This window comes from Schistocerca piceifrons, chromosome X (genome assembly GCF_021461385.2).
Source record: "Schistocerca piceifrons isolate TAMUIC-IGC-003096 chromosome X, iqSchPice1.1, whole genome shotgun sequence".
Taxonomy (NCBI): domain Eukaryota; kingdom Metazoa; phylum Arthropoda; class Insecta; order Orthoptera; family Acrididae; genus Schistocerca; species Schistocerca piceifrons.
In genome coordinates this window covers 18,641,348-18,663,907 of record NC_060149.1, presented here as the reverse complement: position 1 = coordinate 18,663,907, position 22,560 = coordinate 18,641,348, and the positions used below count along the sequence as shown (strand labels likewise).

At 50.1% G+C, this 22,560-nt stretch overlaps 1 protein-coding gene across 1 annotated transcript in view; it reads left to right on the top strand.

Moving 5' to 3' along the window:
• Positions 1 to 22,560, top strand: part of LOC124721605 (aarF domain-containing kinase 1) — a 131,486-nt gene that overhangs the window by 38,948 nt on the left and 69,978 nt on the right. The window contains exons 2-3 of the mRNA XM_047246656.1: positions 19,527 to 19,616; positions 19,776 to 19,979. Of these exons, the coding sequence (XP_047102612.1) occupies positions 19,527 to 19,616; positions 19,776 to 19,979 (294 nt within the window). The remainder of the gene's footprint in view (positions 1 to 19,526; positions 19,617 to 19,775; positions 19,980 to 22,560) is intronic.

The window sequence follows — 22,560 nt, the reverse complement described above, 5'->3', positions numbered from 1 at the left end:
CATCGCGGCCCCTGCCCCCTCTGCCCCAGGGGCCACCCTTCCTCCTCCTCCTCCTCCTCCGCTGCCACCTGAGAAGCGATCCTCTTCTCAGGCGTCCATCGGGGAAGCGTTGCGGACCCCGAGCGTGAGGACTTTCTTAAGGTCCAGTCCCCACAGCCCACCATCCTTGTGACGCATCGGTCTTCCAAGAAGGCCTCAAAGAAGAAGTCTTTATCCCCCTCACCACCCCGGCGCGCTTTGTCTGATGCTCCATCCGACAGTCGCTGCTCCCGGCCGTCCTCAGTTTCGCCGGGACGCTCTGCTGCCAGGTGCTCAGCTGGCCTGTCATCGGCGGACGATGCTGCCCCTCCTGCGCAACCCAGGAATGTGGCCGCAGCTGGCGATGACTCGATGGAACAGGATCCGCCTCCCGACGGTTGTAGCAATGTTCCCTCGAAACCTGGTCCTCCGAGGCCGTTGAGGTGACCAGCTCTTCACCCGTTTCATCCCCCCTTTCTCTGATTCGCGATGGCTCTGTTACATTGGAACATAAGAGGTATTCGATCTAATCGGGAGGAATTAAAACTGCTCCTCTGCCTGCACTGTCCGCTCGTCATTGGTCTCCAGGAAACGAAGTTACGCCCAACTGACCGTATTGCTTTTACCCACTACACCTTCGAACGATCTGACCTAACCCCTGTGGACGGTATTCCAGCTCATGGTGGGGTCATGTTGCTCGTTCGGGACAATGTCTATTACCATCCCATCCCATTGACCACCCCACTCCAAGCAATAGCTGTCCGTATTACTCTTTCTGCCTTTGCTCTTTCTGCCTTTGCTCTTTCTGCCTTTGCTCTTTCTGCCTTTGCTCTTTCTGCCTTTGCTCTTTCTGCCTTTGCTCTTTCTGCCTTTGCTCTTTCTGCCTTTGCTCTTTCTGCCTTTGCTCTTTCTGCCTTTGCTCTTTCTGCCTTTGCTCTTTCTGCCTTTGCTCTTTCTGCCTTTGCTCTTTCTGCCTTTGCTCTTTCTGCCTTTGCTCTTTCTGCCTTTGCTCTTTCTGCCTTTGCTCTTTCTGCCGTTGCTCTTTCTGCCGTTGCTCTTTCTGCCGTTGCTCTTTCTGCCGTTGCTCTTGCTGCCGTTGCTCTTTCTGCCGTTGCTCTTTCTGCCGTTGCTCTTTCTGCCGTTGCTCTTTCTGCCGTTGCTCTTTCTGCCGTTGCTCTTTCTGCCGTTGCTCTTTCTGCCGTTGCTCTTTCTGCCGTTGCTCTTTCTGCCGTTGCTCTTTCTGCCGTTGCTCTTTCTGCCGTTGCTCTTTCTGCCGTTGCTCTTTCTGCCGTTGCTCTTTCTGCCGTTGCTCTTTCTGCCGTTGCTCTTTCTGCCGTTGCTCTTTCTGCCGTTGCTCTTTCTGCCGTTGCTCTTTCTGCCGTTGCTCTTTCTGCCGTTGCTCTTTCTGCCGTTGCTCTTTCTGCCGTTGCTCTTTCTGCCGTTGCTCTTTCTGCCGTTGCTCTTTCTGCCGTTGCTCTTTCTGCCGTTGCTCTTTCTGCCGTTGCTCTTTCTGCCGTTGCTCTTTCTGCCGTTGCTCTTTCTGCCGTTGCTCTTTCTGCCGTTGCTCTTTCTGCCGTTGCTCTTTCTGCCGTTGCTCTTTCTGCCGTTGCTCTTTCTGCCGTTGCTCTTTGTGCCGTTGCTCTTTGTGCCGTTGCTCTTTGTGCCGTTGATCTTTCTTTTTGTACTGTCTACACTTCATCATCATCCACAGTTAGTCGGGCTGACATGATGCACCTTATTGCTCAACTTCCTCCGCTGTTTTTATTGTTTGTCAACTTCAATGCTCATCATCCCCTTTCGGGTTCTCCTGCATCCTGTCAGAGAGGCTCCCTCTTGGTGGATGTTTTCAACCATCTCAATCTTGTCTGCCTCAATACTGGCGCCGTGACTTTCCTCTCGAACTCTGCTCATACCTACTCCCACTTGGACCTCTCGATCTGTTGTACCACTCTTGCCCATCGGTTCGAGTGGTATGTCCTTTCTGACACCTATTCAAACAACCATTTCCCCTGTGTCATTCATCTCTTGCACGACACCCCATCCCCATGTCCCTCGAGCTGGAACATACCGAAAGCTGACTGGGGACTTTACTCCTCCCTGGCGACCTTTCCGGACCAAGATTTTCTCAGCTGTGGCAGTCAGGTCGAATACCTCAGGGCTGTTATCAACGCTGCCGAATGTTCCATTCCTCGTACTATCTCTTCTTCCCATCACGTTTCAGTCCCCTGGTGGAATGAGGCTTGCAGAGACGCTATCCGTGCTCGACAACGTGCTTTACATACCTTTCGCCGACATCCTACGCTGGCGAATTGTATTAATTACAAACGACTCCGAGTGCAATGTCGTCGAGTCATCAAAGACAGCAAAAAAGCTTGTTGGGCCTCTTTCACAAGCTCCTTTAACAGTTTTTCTCCCACTTCTGTCGTCTGGGGTGGCCTGCGCCGGCTGTTGGGCATTAAGGCCCACTCCTCGATACCTGGCCTGACTTCAGGTAATGAGGTACTTGTGGACCCTGTGGATGTCTCCAATGCCTTTGACCGCTTTTTGCCGAGGTTTCAACCTCCGCCCATTACCACCCTGCCTTCCTTCCTAGAAAAGAGGCAGAAGAGGCTTGGCAACCTTCCTTCCACTTGCTGAATCTGGAAGATTAAATGCCCTCTGTACCATGCAGGAACTCGAACGTGCGCTTGCACTGTCCCGGTCCTCTGCTCCGGAGCCAGATGCCATTCATGTTCAGATGCTGACACACCTTTCTCTGGCAGGAAAATGCTTTCTTCTTCGTACCTCTAATCGCGTCTGGACCGAAGGTCAGATCCCCATGCGTTGGCGTGAGGCCGTCGTTGTTCCCATACCCAAACCCGGTAAGGATAAACACCTTCCTTCTAGTTACCGCCCCATTTCTCTTACAAGCTGAGGTAATGGAGCACATGGTTAACGCTCGGTTGGCTTGGATTCTTGAATCTCGACGGCTACTTACAATGTTCAATGCGGCTTTCGTCAACGCCGCTCCACTGTTGACCACCTTGCGACCTTGTCGACGTTCATCATGAACAACTTTTTGCGAAAGCGCCAAACGATAGCTGTGTTCTTAGATTTGGAGAAGGCTTACGATACCTGTTGGAGAGGAGATATCCTCCGCACTATGCACAGGTGGGGCCCACGTGGTCGCCTGCCCCTTTTTATTGATTCATTTTTAAGAGATTGAATGTTTAGGGTACATGTGCGTTCCATATTGTCCGGCGTCTTCCTCCAGGAGAACGGAGCACCTCAGGGCTCCGCTTTGAGTGTAGCCCTTTTTGCCATAGCGATCAATCCAATTATGGATTACATTCCACCTAACGTCTCTGGCTCTCTTTTCATCGATGACTTCGCGATCTACTCCAGTGCCCAGAGAACATGCCTCCTGGAGCGCTGCCTTCAGTGTTGTCTTGACAGCCTATACTCATGGAGTGTGGCTAATGGCTTCCGGTTCTCTGAACAGAAGACATTTGCATCAACTTTTGGCGATATAAAGCATTCCTTCCACCATCCGTACATCTCGGGCCTGTTGGTCTCCGCATGTCTCTTATTTGGCTGCCCGTTGTACACGTTCCCTTAATGTCCTCTGTGTTCTTAGTGGTTCATCTTGGGGAGCGGATCGCACTGTCCTGCTTCGCTTATACCGGTCCAAAGTCCGATCAAAGCTGGATTATGGGAGCCTCGTCTACTCGTCTGCTCAGTCATCCCTCTTACGTCGTCTCAACTCCATCCATCATCGGGGGTTACGTCTTGCGACCGGAGCATTCTGTACTAGTCCCGTCGAGAGTCTTTATGCTGAAGCTGCCGAATTGCCATTGACCTACTAGTGCGACATACTGCTTTTTCGGTATGCCTGCCGGCTGTTGTCAATGCTCGACAACCCTTCTTATTAGTCCTTCTTCGACGATTCTCTCGACCATCAGTATGGGTTGTATGTCTCTGCCCTGCTGCCCCGTGGAGACTGCTTTCGTCGCCTGCTTCGACAATTGGATTTTGCCCTCCCTACCACCTTCAGAGAGGGTGAGAGCCCGACACCACCTTGGCTCCAGGCTCCAGTTCACATTCGTCTTTACCTCAGCTCACTCCCGAAGGAGGGTACTCCGGATGCAGTGTATTGCTCACAGTCTGTCAAAGTTCAGGCGCGACTCGCTAGTAACACCTTTACTTACACTGATGGCTCCAAAACTGGCGATGGTGTTGGCTGTGCCTTTGTCATCTGAGACGTCACCTTTACATACCGGCTCCTCGACCAGTGTTCCAGCTTTACGGCCTAGCTTTTTGCTCTCTATCAGGCCGTTCAGTATGTTCGCCGCCACCGCCATTCTCCGTATGTACTCTGCTCTGATTCACTCAGTGCTCTTCAGAGCCTTGGAGCTCCATATCCAGTCCATCCCTTGGTGCAACGGATCCAGCAATCCCTCCATTCTTTTGCTGATGATGGCTCTCCTGTTAGCTTTATGTGGGTTCCAGGCCATGTAGGAGTGCCTGGGAATGAGGCTGCTGATGCTACGGCCAAGGCTGCAGTCCTCCTGCCTCGGCCAGCCTCCCTGTGTGTCCCATCGTCTGACATTAGTGGGGTTGTTTGTAAGTGGTTTGTGTCATTATGGTGAGATACTTGGTCGTCACTTCAAGAAAATAAGCTCCGGGCCATAAAACCGTTCCCAACAGCTTGGACAACCTCCTCCCGACCATCTCGGCAAGAGGAGGTCATTTTGGCCAGGTTGCAGATTGGGCATTGCCGGTTTAGCCACTGCTACCTGCTATCCGGTGACCCCGCCTCGCAGTGCCCTTGTGGTCATGCATTGACAGTCCGCCGTGTTTTAATGTCGTGTCCACATTTTAATCAATCTCATGTTGTCCTGTCTCTACCATCTACCTTACAGGATATTTTAGCTGATGACGCTCGAGCAGCTGCTCGTGTTTTTCGTTTTATTACTTTGACGGACTTGTCCAAAGACATCTAACTCTTTTAATTATTTTATCTGTTATCTGCATCTTTGTAAGAACTTTCTGGTGTTCCCCCCCCCCCCCCCTTGAGTTTTACCAGATTATATGTGCACTTAAATTTGTGACTGGGCGCTAATGACCTTAGTAGTTGAGCGCCCTAAAACCACCCACCCCCCCAAAAAAAAAAAACATATTCCCAGACGCTTGGTGGGCTGAGGCATGCTGCGAAGTGATTTATGCATGGAGACGTGCTCTCTGCATTTTAGCTCTTCCCACTATCACCCTGTCTTTCTCCATCAGAAACGAGTGGAGGCAGCTCAGGCGGTACCCTTCTCTTCTCTGAATTGTGAGTTCTACAATGCCACCTTTACTATGAGGGAGCTTGATCAAGCTCTCAGTTCATCCTGATCTTCTGCCCAGGGCCAGATGCTGTCTACATTCAGATGTTGCAGCATCTTTCTCCTGCGGGCAAGCACTTTCTCCATAACATATACAACCGCGCTTGGACAGAGGGCACATTTCCCGGATGTTGGCATGAAGCCACCATCGTACCCGTACCTAGGCCCGGTAAGGACAAAAACCTTCCTTGTAGATATTGCTCCATCTCTCTAACCAGCTGCGTTTGCAAGATGATAGAACATATGATTCATGCCCGGCTGGTGTGGTGGCTAGAGTCTCACAATTTACTAATGAATGCACAGTGTGGATTTCGAGCATGGTGTTCTGCAGTTGACCATCTCATTATTTTGTCCACCCGAGTGATGAATGGTTTCTTGTGGAAATCCCAGTCTGGCCGTGTTTTTCGATTTGGAGAAGGCCTATGACACCTGCTGGAGAACTGGTATCCTCCATACTCTTTACAAGTGGGGCTTATGTGGCCTCCTGCCCTGTTTCCTTCAGGAATTTTTTAAAAGACCGAGTTTTCAAGATGCGTACGTGTTCGGCCTTGTCAGACACCTCAGAGTGCCTCAGGGTTTCGTCTTGAGTCGCCCTCTTTCCTATCGCCATTAAGCCTATAATGGCCTGTCTCTCGCCGGGCCTCTCTGGCTCCCTCTTTTTTTATGATTTTTCCATCTATTAGAGTTCTCCGTGGACCTGTCTCACTGAGCGGCATCTTCAGCGATGTCTTCATTGTCTTTACTCCTGGAGCATCGACAATGGCTTTCGTTTTTCCATTGGCAAAACTGTCTGTATGAATTTCTGGGGCACAAATGGTTTCTCCCACAGTCTTTACAACTTGGGCCTCTTACCCTTCCGTTCATTGAAACTACAAGATTCGTGGGGCTCATGCTTGATAGGAAACACTCTTCGTTCTCCCATGTGTCTTACCTGGCAGCCCACTGTACACGGTTCCTCGATGTCCCACGTGTCCTTAATGGTACTTCCTGGGGTGCTGATCAAACGTCCCTCCTCCATTTGTGCCAGTCCCTTGTCCATTCGAAACTGGACTATGGTTGCTTTGTTTATGCATCTGCATGTCCGTCTCTCTTACACTATCTCAACACTATGCACCATTGTGGCATCCATTTGGCCACTGACCTGATTGAGAGTCTCTATGCTGAAGCTGCTGAACTACCACTGTCCTACTGCTGTGACTTTCTCCTCAACAGGTATGCATGACGTTCGTCTGCCATGCGTGGCCACCCATTCCGTGGCTCCTTTGGTGATTCCTTTGATCGCCAGTATGGGGTTCATCCCTCTTCTCTGTTACTCCTGTAGTCCCATTTCGACACTTGCTACAGTGGCTTCACTACCTGCAACTTTGCCGGTGAGTGTGAACCCTTCACCACCTTGGCTTCGTGAAGTGGCCATTGTTAACTTTGGTCTTCATTTGCTTCCTAAGGACACTACTCTAGCCTCGCTCTATACCTTCAGTTCCATGACCTTCGCATGGAACTTCGCAATAGTACCTTTGTTTACACTGATCGCTCTTGGACTGACGGTAGGGTCGGGTGTGCCTTCATCATTGGTGCTCTTGGACTGACGGTAGGGTCGGGTGTGCCTTCATCATTGGTGCCTGAGTCTTACGATATTGGCTTCCAGCACACTGCTCAGTATTTACAGCTGTGCTCTTCGCTCCTTATCAGGCCACCGAGTACATTCGGTGACACATACTTTTCAATTTTGTCCTCTGCTCAGACTCACTCAGCGCCCTTCAAAGTCCATGTGTGCTGTAGACCGCCCATCCCTCAGTGCAACGTGTCCAGCAAGACTATCACTTCCTCAGTCTTGGTGGCGCCACTGTGATGTTTATGTGGGTGCCTGGTCGTGTTGGTCTGCCGGGAAATGAGGCTGCTGCCAAGGCTGCAGTCCTCGTACCTCACTCGCTAGTTCCTTTATTCCCTCCTATGATGTCTGTGTTGTCTTCTGTCAGGAGTTGGTGTCCCTTTGGCTTTGCCAATGGCCCTCGCTTCACAGGCATAAGCTCCGGCTTATTAAGCCTCTCGAAGCAGCTTGGACGACCTCCTCTCGGCCCTCTTGCTGGGAGGAGGTCATTTTAACTAGGCTGTGTATTAGGTACCGCCTTTTTAGCCATTGTCATTTTATAAGTGGCACTACTCCACCACTTTGTACACATTGTGCCGAAGTTTGAACTGTCCGCCACTTCCTGATCGAATGACCATTTAACTGTTTACATTCCTGTTTCAGTTTGCCGTCAGGTATCAGCCGTTTCAGCAAATTACACGCAGGCTATCAACAGTGGTTTACCATATTGCTTTGGCTGATAACAAGTAAAGGGAATTTAATTTTTCATTTTGTACCTCTGTTTCTTGATGGTGTCTTTTGTAACCCTTTCTCCACCCCCCAATGGGTCTCGCGGTTCTTTCGTGAGTATGTGCGTGGCGAGCACGGGACCCTGAACTATTGCAGCCTTCCTTCTTTCCCTAGCTGCAATTCCTTTCCCATGCCCTCTGTTCCTGTCCTTGCTCCTTCCCCCCACCCTCTCCTCTCCCACTCTTGGACTCCTTCTTTTGTTGGCCCCGCTATCCTCCTGGTTATGTTGGCTTTGCGACTTGGTTTTGTTGCATAATTACCTGATCCTTTTGGCATTCTTTGGTCTCCCTTTGGGGTTTGACCTCCATTACTAAATTTCTATACCATAGTGTGAGCCATTTGGGGAAGAGCACCTTACCTAGTGTCTCTGGTGTGTGCCCTCCTCGTTCCTTCCATCTTTTCCTTTACGTCGTTGTCTGATGCTAGGGCCCATAGCCAGCACGGTAGCCATCCCGAGTGGTGGGGTCGCTATGTATGCTTTTGGTTGAGTCCCCTGAACACAAAGGGATCACACTTCTGATACCTGAGCTGCGACCTTCTCCATGTAAGCCTAGGAGTGGTAGCTTGTCATCCTGGAGCATCGAAACTCCCAGCACTGGCCGCCGTGTCAGACGGCCCTTGCTGTGGCTGGATGGCGCTTGTGGGGAGAGCCCCTGATCGGAGTGGGTGGTATCAGGGCGGACGCTATGCAAATGAAACACATACGGGTCCCGAACTCTGGCCGTTCTGCCCCTTCGGCCTTCCCTTCCATTGCTAACACCTGGGAGGAGGGTTAGGGGCAAAAACTTTCCCCCGCTATATGGTTTGCACATGAATTAATGTGGATACTTTCACCACTGCCAAACCTTTATTTTTTGTGGAACACATTGAGGACAAGTTTGGCGAATTGGTCTCTCGGAGCAAGATGCGGTCGGGTTCGTTGTTGATCAAAACTGCTTCAGCTGCCCAGTCTGCGGCCAGTTGGGCCTGTGACCATCTTGGCACAATTCCTGTGTCAGTTACCCCCACCAGTATTTGAATATGGTTCAAAGTGTAATTTTTCACAGGGACCTCGTCCTTCAAACTGATGAGGAACTTTTGGACAATCTCGGATGGCGGTGTGTTCACTTTGTTCGGCACGTTCAGAAGGGTCCGAAGGACAATAGCATCGATACTGGTGTCTTTATCCTAGCCTTTGATGGGGTACCCTCCCTTCATCGTCTAACCTACACTGAGGCTCGTAAGAAACGCGCATCTCCATCCTGTGTCCATTACGTCTAGCTATGCTTTAGTTACATCTTCAACCCTTCCTCCCCTTTCCTTACCCCAGTCCCGCACCCCTCTCTTCCCCTCATCCCCTGCGATTCCCAGACCCTCCTCTCAGAGTGCCACTCCCCCTCCCCAGTCAGAGAAGTGTCCCACTTCCTCGTCATCTGGCGGTCAAGGACGCTCCTCCCGGGACCTCCCTTCCTGGCACCTTCCGGATCAAAGGTCTGCTGCCACATGGCGACCATGAGAACCACGGTCTTTGGGTCCCCAGGTCACCGCTCTCTTTCTGTTCCAGATTTTCGTGTAGCTGGCTCCTTTTTGCAGCACAGTCCTCCTTGATCTCAAACAGAAAAGAAGAAACAACACAAGTCCAGGGACAAGGAGCCTCTGGTGTCACCAGAAGTCTCGTCCCCACCTTGGCAACTTGATTTTGACCTGCTGTTCATGGATGTCGCCCCCTCCTTGTTGGTGACGGATGGTGACCCGGCGGCATGACTGGCTTTAGCCTGTTCACCACTCATTTGAATCATGGTTCTGTGGTTATCCAATGGAATTTTAATGGATAGTACCATCACCATCCGGAATTGAAATCCCTTATTTTGTTTTACTCTGGAGCTTGTGTGGTTCTACAGGAATCTCATTTTACTAATGATCACTCACCAACTCTCCGTGGGTTCTGTGCTTTGTCGAAATCGGGTCAGCCCCATGCAGACCTCTGGTGGCGTTTTTACGTTGGTCCATACAGACGTTGCTAGCACATGGATTCCTCTTCAAACTACATTGGAAGCAGTTGCTGTCAGGGTCCACCTGAACTCTGGGGTCACACTTTGCAATCTTTATCTCCCTCCTGACAAGACTCTTTACTCCTGCTGCCTTAGGTGCCCTACTTAAGCAACTTCCTCCTCCCTTCCGCCTTCTCGAGGATTTTAATGCCCATCATTCTTTGTGGGGCAGTGCATTTGCATCTAGTCAGGGTCTTCTCATAGACCAGTTTCTCACAGACTTGAGCCTTTTTAATGATGGCTCCCCTACTCATTTCAATGCCGGTCATGGTACCTTTTCTCTTTCTTCTCACTCCCTCCTCCCTTCATTACACTGGCTGCCACTTGATGACCTTTGTGATAGTGACCATTTCCCATTGATTCTCTCGCTCCCTTCCCTCTCCTCGATGGACAGGTTACCTTGTTGGTCTTTCCAAGGCGCCGATTGGCCTCTATATACTGCATAGGTCGTTTTTTCTCCCAATTTTTCGAGTTGTATTGATGGCGTCCTACATGATGTGTCTGACAATGTTGTTCGTGGTGTTTGCCTTGCTATCCCACACTCATCTAGACCATTTCACCGCTGGCGGGTCCCGTGGTGGAGTACGGCCATTGCCATTGCCATCCGTGATCGCCATCGAGCTTTGCAACACCTTAAGAGGCACTCATCCATTGTCAACTTTATTATCTTTAAACACCTTTGCACTAAAGCTCGTTACTTAATCAAACAGAGCAAACAGGTGTGCTGGGAATGCTTTGTTTCTTCCCTCGCTTCTACTGTCCGTATGTCACGGGTATGGGCTTCACTTGGCTCTCTCCAAGGTTGCCTTCGGCAGTCTACCCTCCCGGGCCTTCACCTCAGGGGTGGGCTTTGCACAGACCCGTTGATTCTCGCAGAACATCTTGCGACCCATTTTGCAACAGCATCAGGATCAGCCTCCTATCCGGCTGCTCTCCGTCACCAGAAACAGCGGGCCGAATCTCCCGCCTTATGTTTTGTTCCTTGTCAGTAAGTATCTTACAACGTTTTTTCCAGCCCTGCCACATCTGGTTGCAGTATTTTTCGACCTTTGCAAGGCCTATGACACAGCTTGGCGCCATCACATGTTTCTTACACTTCATGAGTGGGGTCTTCAGGTCCCACTCCTGGTTTTTATGTGCCAGTTCCTGTTCCATCGGTCGTTCAGGGTTCAGGTTGGTACTGTTTTTATTTCTCGACGGACCCAGGAGAATGGCATCCCACAGGGTTCTGTATTGAGTGTACTTCTTTTCCTCATTGCTATAGATGGACCTGTGGCATCCATCGATCCTTTAGTCACCTCTGCTCTGTATTTTGATGATTTCTGCATTTGGGTTAGTTTCTCTTTGATGGCCTCTACAGAGCAGCAGCTCCAGGGTGCTATACGGCCTGCTTCTGCATGGACCCTGTTACACGGGTTTCAATTGTCTCCTTTAAAATCTCGGGTGGTCAACTACTGTTGCCGTACTACGGTCCACCCCGATCCGGAGCTCTATCTCGTGGTCCCACATTTTCATTTCCTTGGTCTTCTTTTCGACAACAAGTTCACTTGGTTGCCTCATATCAGACTTCTGAAGATAGGATGTTTCTGTAAACTCGATGTCCTTTGCTTCCCTGCCCACACCTCTTGGGGTGAGGACCGCTCCATCCTTCTCCGCCTTTATCGTGCTTTACAGCTGTCTAACTTGGACTACGGTTGTCAAGTTTATGGTTCAGCTGCTCCTTCCACACTGCACCTCCTGAATCCGGTCCGCCATTGTAGTATCCGTTTGGTCACCGGTGCCTTCCCTACTAGCCCTGTTGATAGTCTCCTGGTTGAAACTGGAATGCGTCCTCCCCTCCCCCTTTCTGTTCAGCGGTCCCAGCTTCTGGTTTCTTATGCAATTGCTGCCCGTTCCTTTCCCACTCACCCTTCCTATTCCATACTCTTTCCAGACCAAGGACGTCGCCCACTGGATTCCCGCCCTCAGGTGGGTTTTCCGGTTGGGCTCTGCCTTGCATCTCTTGGCCGTGACATGCAGCTTCCTTCTTTCTGCTGTCTCCCACATTCCCTTCCCAACACCCGCCCCATGGTTAGTTCTTCTGCTCCAGATTTGGATGGATCTCCGCCAAGGTCCAAAAGATTCCCTTCCCCCGATGGTGTTCGGTTGTTTTTCCACCGGATTTTATGGGAGTTTCGGGATGCTGGGATGCTGCTGTTTTTTTCACCGATGGCTCTAAAGCTGCTGATCATTTGGGATATGCCTTCATGTCCTCCATTGGCACTGAAAATCATATCCTGCCAACTACGTGGAGGTTGTTTACTGCTGAATTGATGGCAATTTCCCTGCCCCCCCCCCCCCATGCGGGTCCGGGATAAGAATAGGCCCGAGGTATTCCTGCCTGTGGTAAGAGGCGACTAAAAGGAGTTTCAACCGTTTCGGCCTTCCATGTGATGGTCCCCCTTGGGGTTTGACCGACCATTTTTCAAAATTCTACAGAAGTACGAGCCTTTTGGGAAGGACGCCTTACGTGGTGTACCACTGGTCCTCAGTGCACTAAGACCTTGGCACTCAGCATTGTAACGGCGTTGTAACCATACCCACTATTCCTCAAATTGGGCCTAAACGCCTGATGGGTTGTACAAGTTATACCCATAGTGCGTCCCCATCTGCACCTACGATCATGATGGACTTTCCATGGCACCTGAAATCCAGCACGGTAGCCAGCCCGTTGTGTTGGGGTCGTCATGTACCCTCTAGGTTGTAGCCCCCTGACAACACAGGGATCGTACTGCCGATACCTGAGCTGCACCCTCCCCACGTCGGCCAAGGAGTAGATGCCCGTCTCCTTGGGGCATCAGGACTCCCGGAAACGGTCATCCTGCCAGGTGGCCCTTGCTGAGGCTGGGTGGCGCCCGTGGTGAGAGCCCCTGGTCGGAGTGGGTGGTACCGGGGCGGACGTTTCGCAGATGAAACGTCAACATGTATCAGGTCGCTCTGCGGCCGAGTCTTTCAAAAGGAAAGGTACTGTCTCTGGTTCTGGTTGTCCCGCCTTTTCCCCCTTGGCCACTCCCTGGGAGGGAGGACAGGCCTGCCGGCTTGGGGCGAAGTACTTCCCCTGCTATTTGGTCTGTTCTCGAACCGATGGGGGGACGTTCGCCACCTCCAAGCCCATGTTCTTTGTTCAGCACATCGAGGACATCTTTGGGGAAATCGAGGCTCTCAGTAAAATGCGTTCGGGGTCCGTTCTTATAAAGACCACCTCCGCCACACAGTCGGTGGCGCTCCAGGCATGCGACCGACTAGGGGACATCCCAGTGTCCATTGTCCCGCATCTGGCACTGAATAGGACGCAGGGGGTTATTTTTCATCGGGACCTCCTGCTGCAATCTGATGAGGAGCTCAGGGCCAACCTGGAGTGCCGAGGCGTGCATTTCGTCCGGCGAGTCCAGCGCGGCCCCAAAGACCGGGACCTTTATCCTCGCCTTCGAGGGGGACGTTCTCCCGGAGAAGGTAAAGGTGATGTGCTACCGGTGCAACGTGCGACCTTACATCCCGCCTCCTATGCGCTGTTTTCGGTGTTCGCGCTTTGGGCACATGTCGTCACGGTATGAGGCTGAGCCCCTTTGTGGCGATTGTGGACGTCCTCTTCGTGAGGAACATACATGCACCCCACCACCTCGGTGCGTTAATTGTCCTGGCATCCACTCGCCTGGATCTTTATACTGCCCTGCGTATCAGAAGGAGAAGTAGGTTCAAGAACTCAAAACTTTGGATCGTCTCTCTTACTCTGAGGCCAGGAACAAGTACGACCACCTCCATCCCATGACGTTGACCACTTCGTTCGCCTCAGTCATGTCCACTCCTTCCACGGTATCCTCACCCCTATCCTGTCCCCACTCCACCTCCTCCCCCCATCCGGGGTCTATGCCTCCGCCTCCCAAATCCCTCCCTTCCAAATCCTCCTCCCCCGTGGCCCCCGCCCCCTCTGCCCCAGGGGCCACCCTTCCTCCTCCTCCCCCCCCTCCCCCCCTCCCCCCCCCCCCCCCCCCCCGCCGCATGAGAAGCGATCCTCTCCTCAGGCGTCCATCAGGGAAACGTTCCGGACCCCAGCTTCCGAGGTCCGGCGTTCCAAAACGGACCCTGCGCGAGAGGACCTTCTTTGGGTTCAGCCCGCCATCCCTGTGCCTCCTCGGACTTCGAAGAAGGCCTCCAGGAAGAAGTCTCTATCCCCCTCTCCACCCCAGCGCGTTTCGTCTGACACTCCATCCATGAGTCGCTGCTCCCGGCCGTCCTCAGTTTCGCCGGGACGCTCTGCTGCCAGGCGCTCAGCTGGCCTCTCATCGGCAAATGATGCTGCCCCTCCTACACTACCCGGGACAGCGGCCGCAGCTGGCGACGACTCAATGGAACAGGATCCGCCTCCTGCCGGTTGTAGCGTTGTTCCCTCGAAACCTGGCCCTCCGCGGCCGTCGAGGTGACCAGCTCTTCCCCCGTCTCGTTCCCCCTCTTTTTTGACTAGCGATGGCCTTGTTACATTGGAACATAAGAGGTATTCGATATAATCGGTAGGAATTACAACTGCTCCTCCGCCTGCACTGTCCGCCCGTCCTTGGTCTCCAGGAAACCAAGTTGCGCCCGACTGACCGTATTGCCTTTACCCACTATACCTCAGAGCGTTATGACCTCACCCTTGTGGACGGTATCCCAGCTTATGGTGGGGTCATGTTGCTCGTTCGGGACGATGTTTATTACCATCCCATCCCATGGACCACCCCACTCCAAACAATAGCTGTCCGTATTACTCTGTCTGCCTTTACTTTTTCTGTTTGTACCTTCTACACTCCATCGTCATCCGCAGTTAGTCGGGCTGACATGATGCACCTGATTGTTCAGCTTCCTCCGCCGTTTTTAATGTTTGGCGACTTCAATGCCCATCATCTCCTTTGGGGCTCTCCTGCATCCTGTCAAAGAGGCTCACTCTTGGTGGATGTCTTCAACCATCTCAATCGTGTCTGCCTCAATACCGGCGCCCCGACTTTCCTCTTGGACTCTGCTCATACCTACTCCCACTTGGACCTCTCGATCTGTTCTACCACTCTTGCCCGTCGGTTCGAGTGGTATGTCCTTTCTGACACCTATTCAAGCAACCATTCCCCCTGTGTCATTCATCTCTTGCACGACACCCCATCCCCATGTCCCTCGAGCTGGAACATACCGAAAGCTGACTGGGGACTTTACTCCTCCCTGGCGACCTTTCCGGACCACGATTTTCTCAGTTGTGACTGTCAGGTCGAATACCTCACGGCTGTTATCGTCAATGCTGCCGAACGTTCCATTTCTCATACTACCTCTTCACGTCGCGTTTCCGTCCCCTGGTGGAATGAGGCTTGTAGATGCTATCCGTGCTCGACGACGTGCTTTATGCACCTTTCGCCGCCATCCTACGTTGGCGAATTGTATTGGATACAAACGACTCAGAGCGCAATGCCGTAGTGTCATCAAAGACAGCAAAAAAGCTTGTTGGGCCTCTTTCACCAGCTCCTTTAACAGTTTTACTCCCTCTTCCGTCGTTTGGGGTGGCCTGTGCCGGCTGTCGGGCATTAAGGCCCACTCCTCGGTACCTGGCCTGACCTGACCTCAGGTAATGAGGTCCTTGTTGATCCTGTGGCTGTCCCCAACGCCTTCGGCCGGTTTTTCGCGGAGGTTTCAACCTCCGCCCATTACCACCCTGCCTTCCTTCCCTGGAAAGAGGCAGAAGAGGCTCGGCGACCTTCCTTCCACTCGCTGAATCTGGAAACTTATAATGCCCCCTTTACTTTGCGGGAACTCGAACGTGCACTTGCACTGTCCTGGTCCTCTGCTCCGGGGCCAGATGCCATTCACGTTCAGATGCTGGCACACCTTTCTCCAGCGGGCAAAAGCTTCCTTCTTCGTACCTACAATCGCGTCTGGACCGGAGGTCAGGTCCCCATGCGTTGGCGTGACGCCATTCGTTGTTCCTATACCCAAACCCGGGAAGGATAGACACCTTTCTTCTAGTTACCGCCCCATTTCTCTTACAAGCTGTGTCTGTAAGGTGATGGAGCGCATGGTTAATGCTCGGTTAGTCTGGATTCTTGAATCTCGACGGCTACTTACCAATGTCCAATGCGGCTTTCGTCGCCGCCGCTCCGCTGTTGACCACCTTGTGACCTTGTCGACATTCATCATGAACAACTTTTTGCGAAAGCGCCAAACGGTAGCCGTGTTCTTCGATTTGGAGAAGGCTTCTGATACCTGTTGGAGAGGAGGTATCCTCCGCACTATGCACAGGTGGGGCCTACGCGGTTGCCTGCCCCTTTTTATTGATTCCTTTTTAACGGATCGAAAGTTTAGGGTACGTGTGGGTTCCGTATTGTCCCACGTCTTCCTCCAGGAGAACGGAGTGCCTCAGGGCACCGTCTTGAACGTAGCCCTTTTTGCCATCGCAATCAATCCAATTATGGATTGCATTCCACCTAATGTCTCAGGCTCTCTCTTTGTCGATGACTTCGCGATCTACTGCAGTGCCCAGAGAACATGCCTCCTGGAGCACTGCCTTCAGCGTTGTCTAGACAGCCTATATTCATGGAGCGTGGCAAATGGCTTCCGGTTCTCTGAAGAGAAGACGGTTTGTATCAACTTTTGGCGATATAAAGCATTCCTTCCGCCATCCTTACATCTCGGTCCCGTTGTTCTCCCATTCGTGGAAACAACTAAGTTTCTAGGGCTCACATTGGACAGGAAACTTTGTTGGTCTTCGCATGTCTCTTATTTGGCTGCCCGTTGTACACGTTCCCTTAATGTCCTCAGAGTTCTTAGTGGTTCATCTTGGGGAGCGGATTGCACTGTCCTGCTTCGCTTGTATCGGTCCATAGTCCGATCGAAGCTGGATTATGGGAGCTTCGTCTACTCGTCTGCTCGGCCATCCCTCTTACGCTGTCTCAACTCCATCCACCATCGGGGGTTACGTCTTGCGACCGGAGCCTTCTACACTAGTCCTGTCGAGAGTCTTTATGCTGAAGCTGCTGAATTACCATTGACCTACCGGCGCGACGTACTGCTGTGTCGGTATGCCTGCCGGCTGTTGTCAATGCCCGATCACCCTTCTTGTCAGTCCTTCTTCGCCGATTCTCTCGACCGTCGGTACGGGTTGTATGTGTCTGCCCTGCTGCCCCCTGGAGTCCGCTTCCGTCGCCTGCTTCGACAATTGGATTTTGCCCTCCCTACCACTTTCAGAGAGGGTGAGAGCCCGACACCACCTTGGCTCCAGGCTCCGGTTCATATTTATCTCGACCTCAGCTCACTCCCGAAGGAGGGTACTCCGGCTGCAGTGTATTGCTCACGGTTTGTCGAACTTCGTGCTCGACTTGCCGGTCACACCTTTATTTACACCGATGGCTCCAAAACTGACGATGGTGTCGGCTGTGCCTTTGTCGTCAGGGACGCCACCTTTAAATACCGGCTCCTCGACCAATGTTCCAGCTTTACGGCCGAGCTTTTTGCTCTCCATCAGGCCGTTCAGTATGCCCGCCGCCACCGCCATTCATCGTATGTACTCTGCTCTGATTCCCTCAGTGCTCTTCAGAGCCTTGGGGCTCCCTATCCGGTCCATCCCTTGGTGCAACGGATCCAGCAGTCCCTCCATTCTTTCGCTGATAATGGTTCTCCTGTCAGCTTTCTGTGGGTTGCCGGACATGTAGGAGTGCCTGGGAATGAGGCTGCAGATGTTGCAGCCAAGGCTGCAGTCCTCCTGCCTCGGCTAGCCTCCCATTGTGTCCCGTCATCTGACGTTCGTGGGGTTGTTTGTAAGAGGCTTGTGTCGTTTTGGTGGGATGCTTGGTCATCCCTCCAAGGAAACAAGCTCCGGGCAGTAAAACCGCTCCCAACTGCTTGGACAACCTCCTCCCAACCATCTCGGCGAGAAGAGGTCCTTCTGACCAGGTTGCGGATTGGGCATTGCCGGTTTAGCCACCGCTACCTGCTCTCCGGTGACCCAGCCCCACAGTGCCCTTGTGGTCAAGCATTAACAGTGCGCCATGTTTTATTGTCGTGTCCCCGCTTTAGTCAATCTCGTGTTGTCCTGTCCCTGCCATCTGCTTTACCGGATATTTTAGCTGATGACGCTCGAGCAGCTGCTCGTGTTCTGCGTTTTACAACTTTTACTGGCTTGTCCAAAGACATCTAACTTTTTGACTTATTTTATCTGCATCTTTGTCAGGACTTTCTGGTGTCCCCCCCCCCCCCTCCCCTTGAGTTTTACTAGATTCCATGTGCTCTAACAACTGTGACTGGGCGCTAATGACCTCAGTAGTTGAGTGCCCTTAAACCCCACCCAAAAAAAAAAAAAAAAAAAAAAAAAAAAAAAAAAAAAAAAAAAAAAAAAACTGGCCCCTCCCTTTATTAAACAGTCCCAACTCCAACACATTTTGCTATGTACGGACTCAATGAGTGGCCATCAGGCCATTGACCGATGTTTTTCCTGCCATCCCTTGGTCTCGGCCATCCATAACCGTCTCACCACCCTGTGGCTTCTCCACATGGTCATACCAGGCTGACCCAGGGTTTTCTTATGTGTAATGAGGCATCCCCACTATGTGGTTGTGGAGCCTTCCACGTCAGTAGCCCACATTTTGGTGGAATGCCCCCTTCTTTTGGCTCTGCGTATTAAGTACAGACTTTCCCGCACTTTACCTTTAATATTGGCAGACGATTCCCAGATGGTCGAACTGGTTTAGTCTCCTCTGGAGTAGGGGCAGGGCGGTGAGGGGTGGGGTGTCTCCCACTGTAAGCTCCCTCCCTGGGCAAGATCCTCTTTCCTTTCCCGTTTTTTCTGTTTTTTATCACTTTTTGGAATTGATTAGTCTCCTTTTACAATACGCACTTCTACATTCTAGCGGTTGAACACTTTTAAATAGCAGGTGATCTTGCCTGTACTGCATCAGAGGTGGGATATTTCCTGCCTCTAGCATAGCCTTGGGGTTGCTCACTTGCTGACTTCCCTCATTTTGTTTTCACCATTGACAAGACGACTGCACTTTTACATTTTTTAGCCTTTTACATTTTTTAGCCTTTTACATTTTTTAGCCTTTTACATTTTTTAGCCTTTTACATTTTTTAGCCTTTTACATTTTTTAGCCTTTTACATTTTTTAGCCTTTTACATTTTTTAGCCTTTTACATTTTATCGTTTTGACTTTCCTGAGATGTCAATCTGTCTGAATAGACCACATTTAAAACAAGGGACTGATGACCTTGCTGTTTGGTCCCTTCAACACCAACCTACCTACCTACCTACCTACCTACCTACCTACCTACCTACCTACCTACCTACCTTTCTCCACGTTCCTGGTTTTAGCAGTCTTCTATTATGCCAGTTGGGGCTGACGTATAGCCATTTTTTAACTCTTCTCCATCTTCGCATGCTATAGTTTTGACTTGGGCGAGTATGACCCCAGTTGTTTTTGGGGCCTAACGCAAAACAAAGCCAAAACCAAACCTGTAAACCAGTGATAATTATTGATAATATTAATGTTCATGTTTCACTCTCTTATTCACTGTTAGTCATCAGTTACACTGAGAGGCAGACAAGACTTGTCAGGACTCTTGCAGATTTCAGTGGATATATAAAACTGTAAAGGAGCAGGAGTATGATATTTTAGCTTAATATCTTTTGGTTTGTGTAACCCTGACTAAAATTTTATATTAGTATGTGTGTTTTATGTATAATTATTTTTAGGTGTTGAGAATAGCTGCCCTGTACAAAAGGACATTGTATGCCACAGGACTTGACACTACTGGGAAGGAGTACGAGATGCTGAGTTCAGAGGTGAAGCTACAGAATATTAACAAGCTCCAAAATGACTAAAATACTTGGCAAACTGAAGTATCTGCTGATTTATAATACTCTGAAATATTTGACTTGAAAATGGTGGACAATAAAACTTGTTTCTTTGTGGGCATTCATTTTGAACTTTCATCCTCATAGGTGCACCGAAAAGCTGCAGAAATGCTGCTTGAACTTTGTAAAGCGAATCGTGGTGTCTACATTAAAGTAGGGCAACATATTGGAGCTTTAGATTACATCGTCCCTCCTGAATATGTTGAAACCTTGAAGGTCTTGCATAGTCGTGCTCCATGTTCAGACTTGCATGAAGTGATGACAGTACTGAAAGAGGATTTGAAGAGAGAGGTATGTATTCAAAGAAATGCCTTGTACAGTTGTTATTTCAGTAGTTACTGGCAGAACTGAAATAGAGCCATAGTCTTTATACAGGGTGTTACAAAAAGGTACAGCCCAACTTTCAGGAAACATTCCTCACACACAAATAAAGAAAAGATGTTATGTGGCCATGTGTCCGGAAACGCTTAATTTCCATGTTAGAGCTCATTTTGGTTTCGTCGACCATCTACGCTCAATGGAGCACATTATCGTGATTTCATATGGGATACTCTACCTGTGCTGCTAGAACATGTGACTTTACAAGTACGACACATGTGGTTCATGCACGATGGCGCTCCTGCACATTTCAGTGAAGTGTTCGTACGCTTCTCAACAACAGATTTGGTGACCGATGGATTGGTAGAGGCGGACCAATTCCATGGCCTCCAAGCTCTCCTGACCTCAACCCTCTTAACTTTCATTTATGGGGGCATTTGAAAGCTCTTGTCTACACAACCCCGGTACCAAATGTAGAGACTCTTCATGCTCGTATTGCGGACGGCTGTGATACAATACGCCGTTCTCCAGGGCTGCATCAGCACATCAGGGATTCCATGCGACGGAGGGTGGCTGCATGTATCCTCGCTAACGGAGGACATTTTGAACATTTCCTGAAAAAGTGTTTGAAGTCACGCTGGTACGTTCTGTTGCTGTGTGTTTCCATTGCATGATTAATGTGATTTGAAGAGAAGTGATAAAATGAGCTCTAACATGAAAAGTAAGCATTCCCAGACACATGTCCACATAACATATTTTCTTTCTTTGTGTGCGAGGAATGTTTCCTGAAAGTTTGGCCTTACCTTTTTGTAACACCCTGTATACTGAACTTTGTGATAGCTGCAAACAGTTTAATAGTATCTTTGGTTACAAAAATATTTTTTGAAACTGTTGGAGTGTTTACACAAAAAGAAATAAGTGTGTGTTGGTGCTTTTTCCTAAACTGATGTTCTCCATTCTACTTATGTGAAGACCATCCCATTTCCGAATTATGCTCATTGTTTTCCCAACTGAGGACTTGGGCACCTGTAAAGTTATTTTGTACGAGAGATTTGGATCATTAGGAAGCAAGGTAACATATTTTGATAACAAAGTCATTGGTGGAATAGCAATAATGAAAGGAGTAATGTGAACAACTCACTGAGATAGCACATCAACAAGACTGACAATGTTGCCAGTTTTCTGATCAATCCTTCAGCTATAGAACATGACACCCCCCCCCCCCCCCACACACACACACACACGTACGTACGTACGTACGTATATTATGGAGGCACTACTGCTTGAATGGAATGAGGGGTTGTAATGGCTGGAGTGGTCAAGGGCAGAAAAGAGGCACTGGTCTGGTGGCCAGTAAGGGTAGTTGTGCACAGCACACAGTGACGTGTAGGAGTGGCTTGGGAGGATAAAATATAACATTGGAAGAGTGGAAGGAATTCATGATGCAGGGGCTACTGGATACTGAGGCCAGGATTACAGGGCCCAAAGATGCACTGCATAGACAATTCCAGGTAGCACAAGTTATAAAGCAGCCACTGAAATTAAGCATATTGTATGCTGAAGGATCTTCTGCACTGGATAGCCAGCTTCTCTCAGTTGTGGCCATTGACAGAGGTGGACAGCAGGTTGCTGGCTATGCCCACATCTGCTGTGCAAAAATTTCGCCAGAGCTGGCATAGCGTAGTACTATTTTCACAGGTGGCCGTGCCTCTGATACGGTAAAATATGAGAGGATGGAATACAATGGGCCAGTGGCAAGACTTAAAGTAGGATGTTCAGTGTGGGTGCATTAGTCATTTATCCCACTACATATATTTAAAGATTTTTGCATAGTCATATTTTATTTCAGTGAGCATGCTTACCATGATACCCCTTTCAGTCCACGCAAATGGACATGACATGTCTTAGAGGTAGGTAATTCCACTCGGCAAGCTACCTGGCTGCCAGGTGCTGCAGCTTAAGTTCTGCACCCTAGTGATAGGTATGCATGTTGAAAACAATGACTACTGTGGATGTCCACAGCATGTTATTTTACAGCCTACCAGAGCTCATTCATAAACTTCTCCATCATTTCTTATCCATGAAGAAGTCCATGTGCTTTGGGTCCTTCTGCACCTGTCCCTGTGAGATTTACTGAGAATTTACGCATATTGGAAGACTTCTCATCAGAGTACTGGTTAAATGTTACATTTTAGTGAAACATAGGTATCATTTCTCTCTGTAGACCTGACATTACGCTTACTGGTACTTGCAGAGCTGCTCTGACTGAAGTAGTAAATGACTTACATTCCAATGATCATTTTCATATTGGAATCTACGTAGCCAGGAGGAAAGTATCCATCCCATGACCATATTCTGGATCATGGAGTCGATCATGTGACAGAGGTCATTCAAAAATGTGTAAATGGAGCCATTCCAAATTCTACCTCTCATTGTAGGAGAAAGCTTTTTCCTTCAGGAGCAGTGACTGTCAGCCTGTGTCGTGTAACAGTAGGGTAGTACTGTAAAGATTCACAGACATTCTATCTGCAGGAAGTCTAATAGTATTTCACGT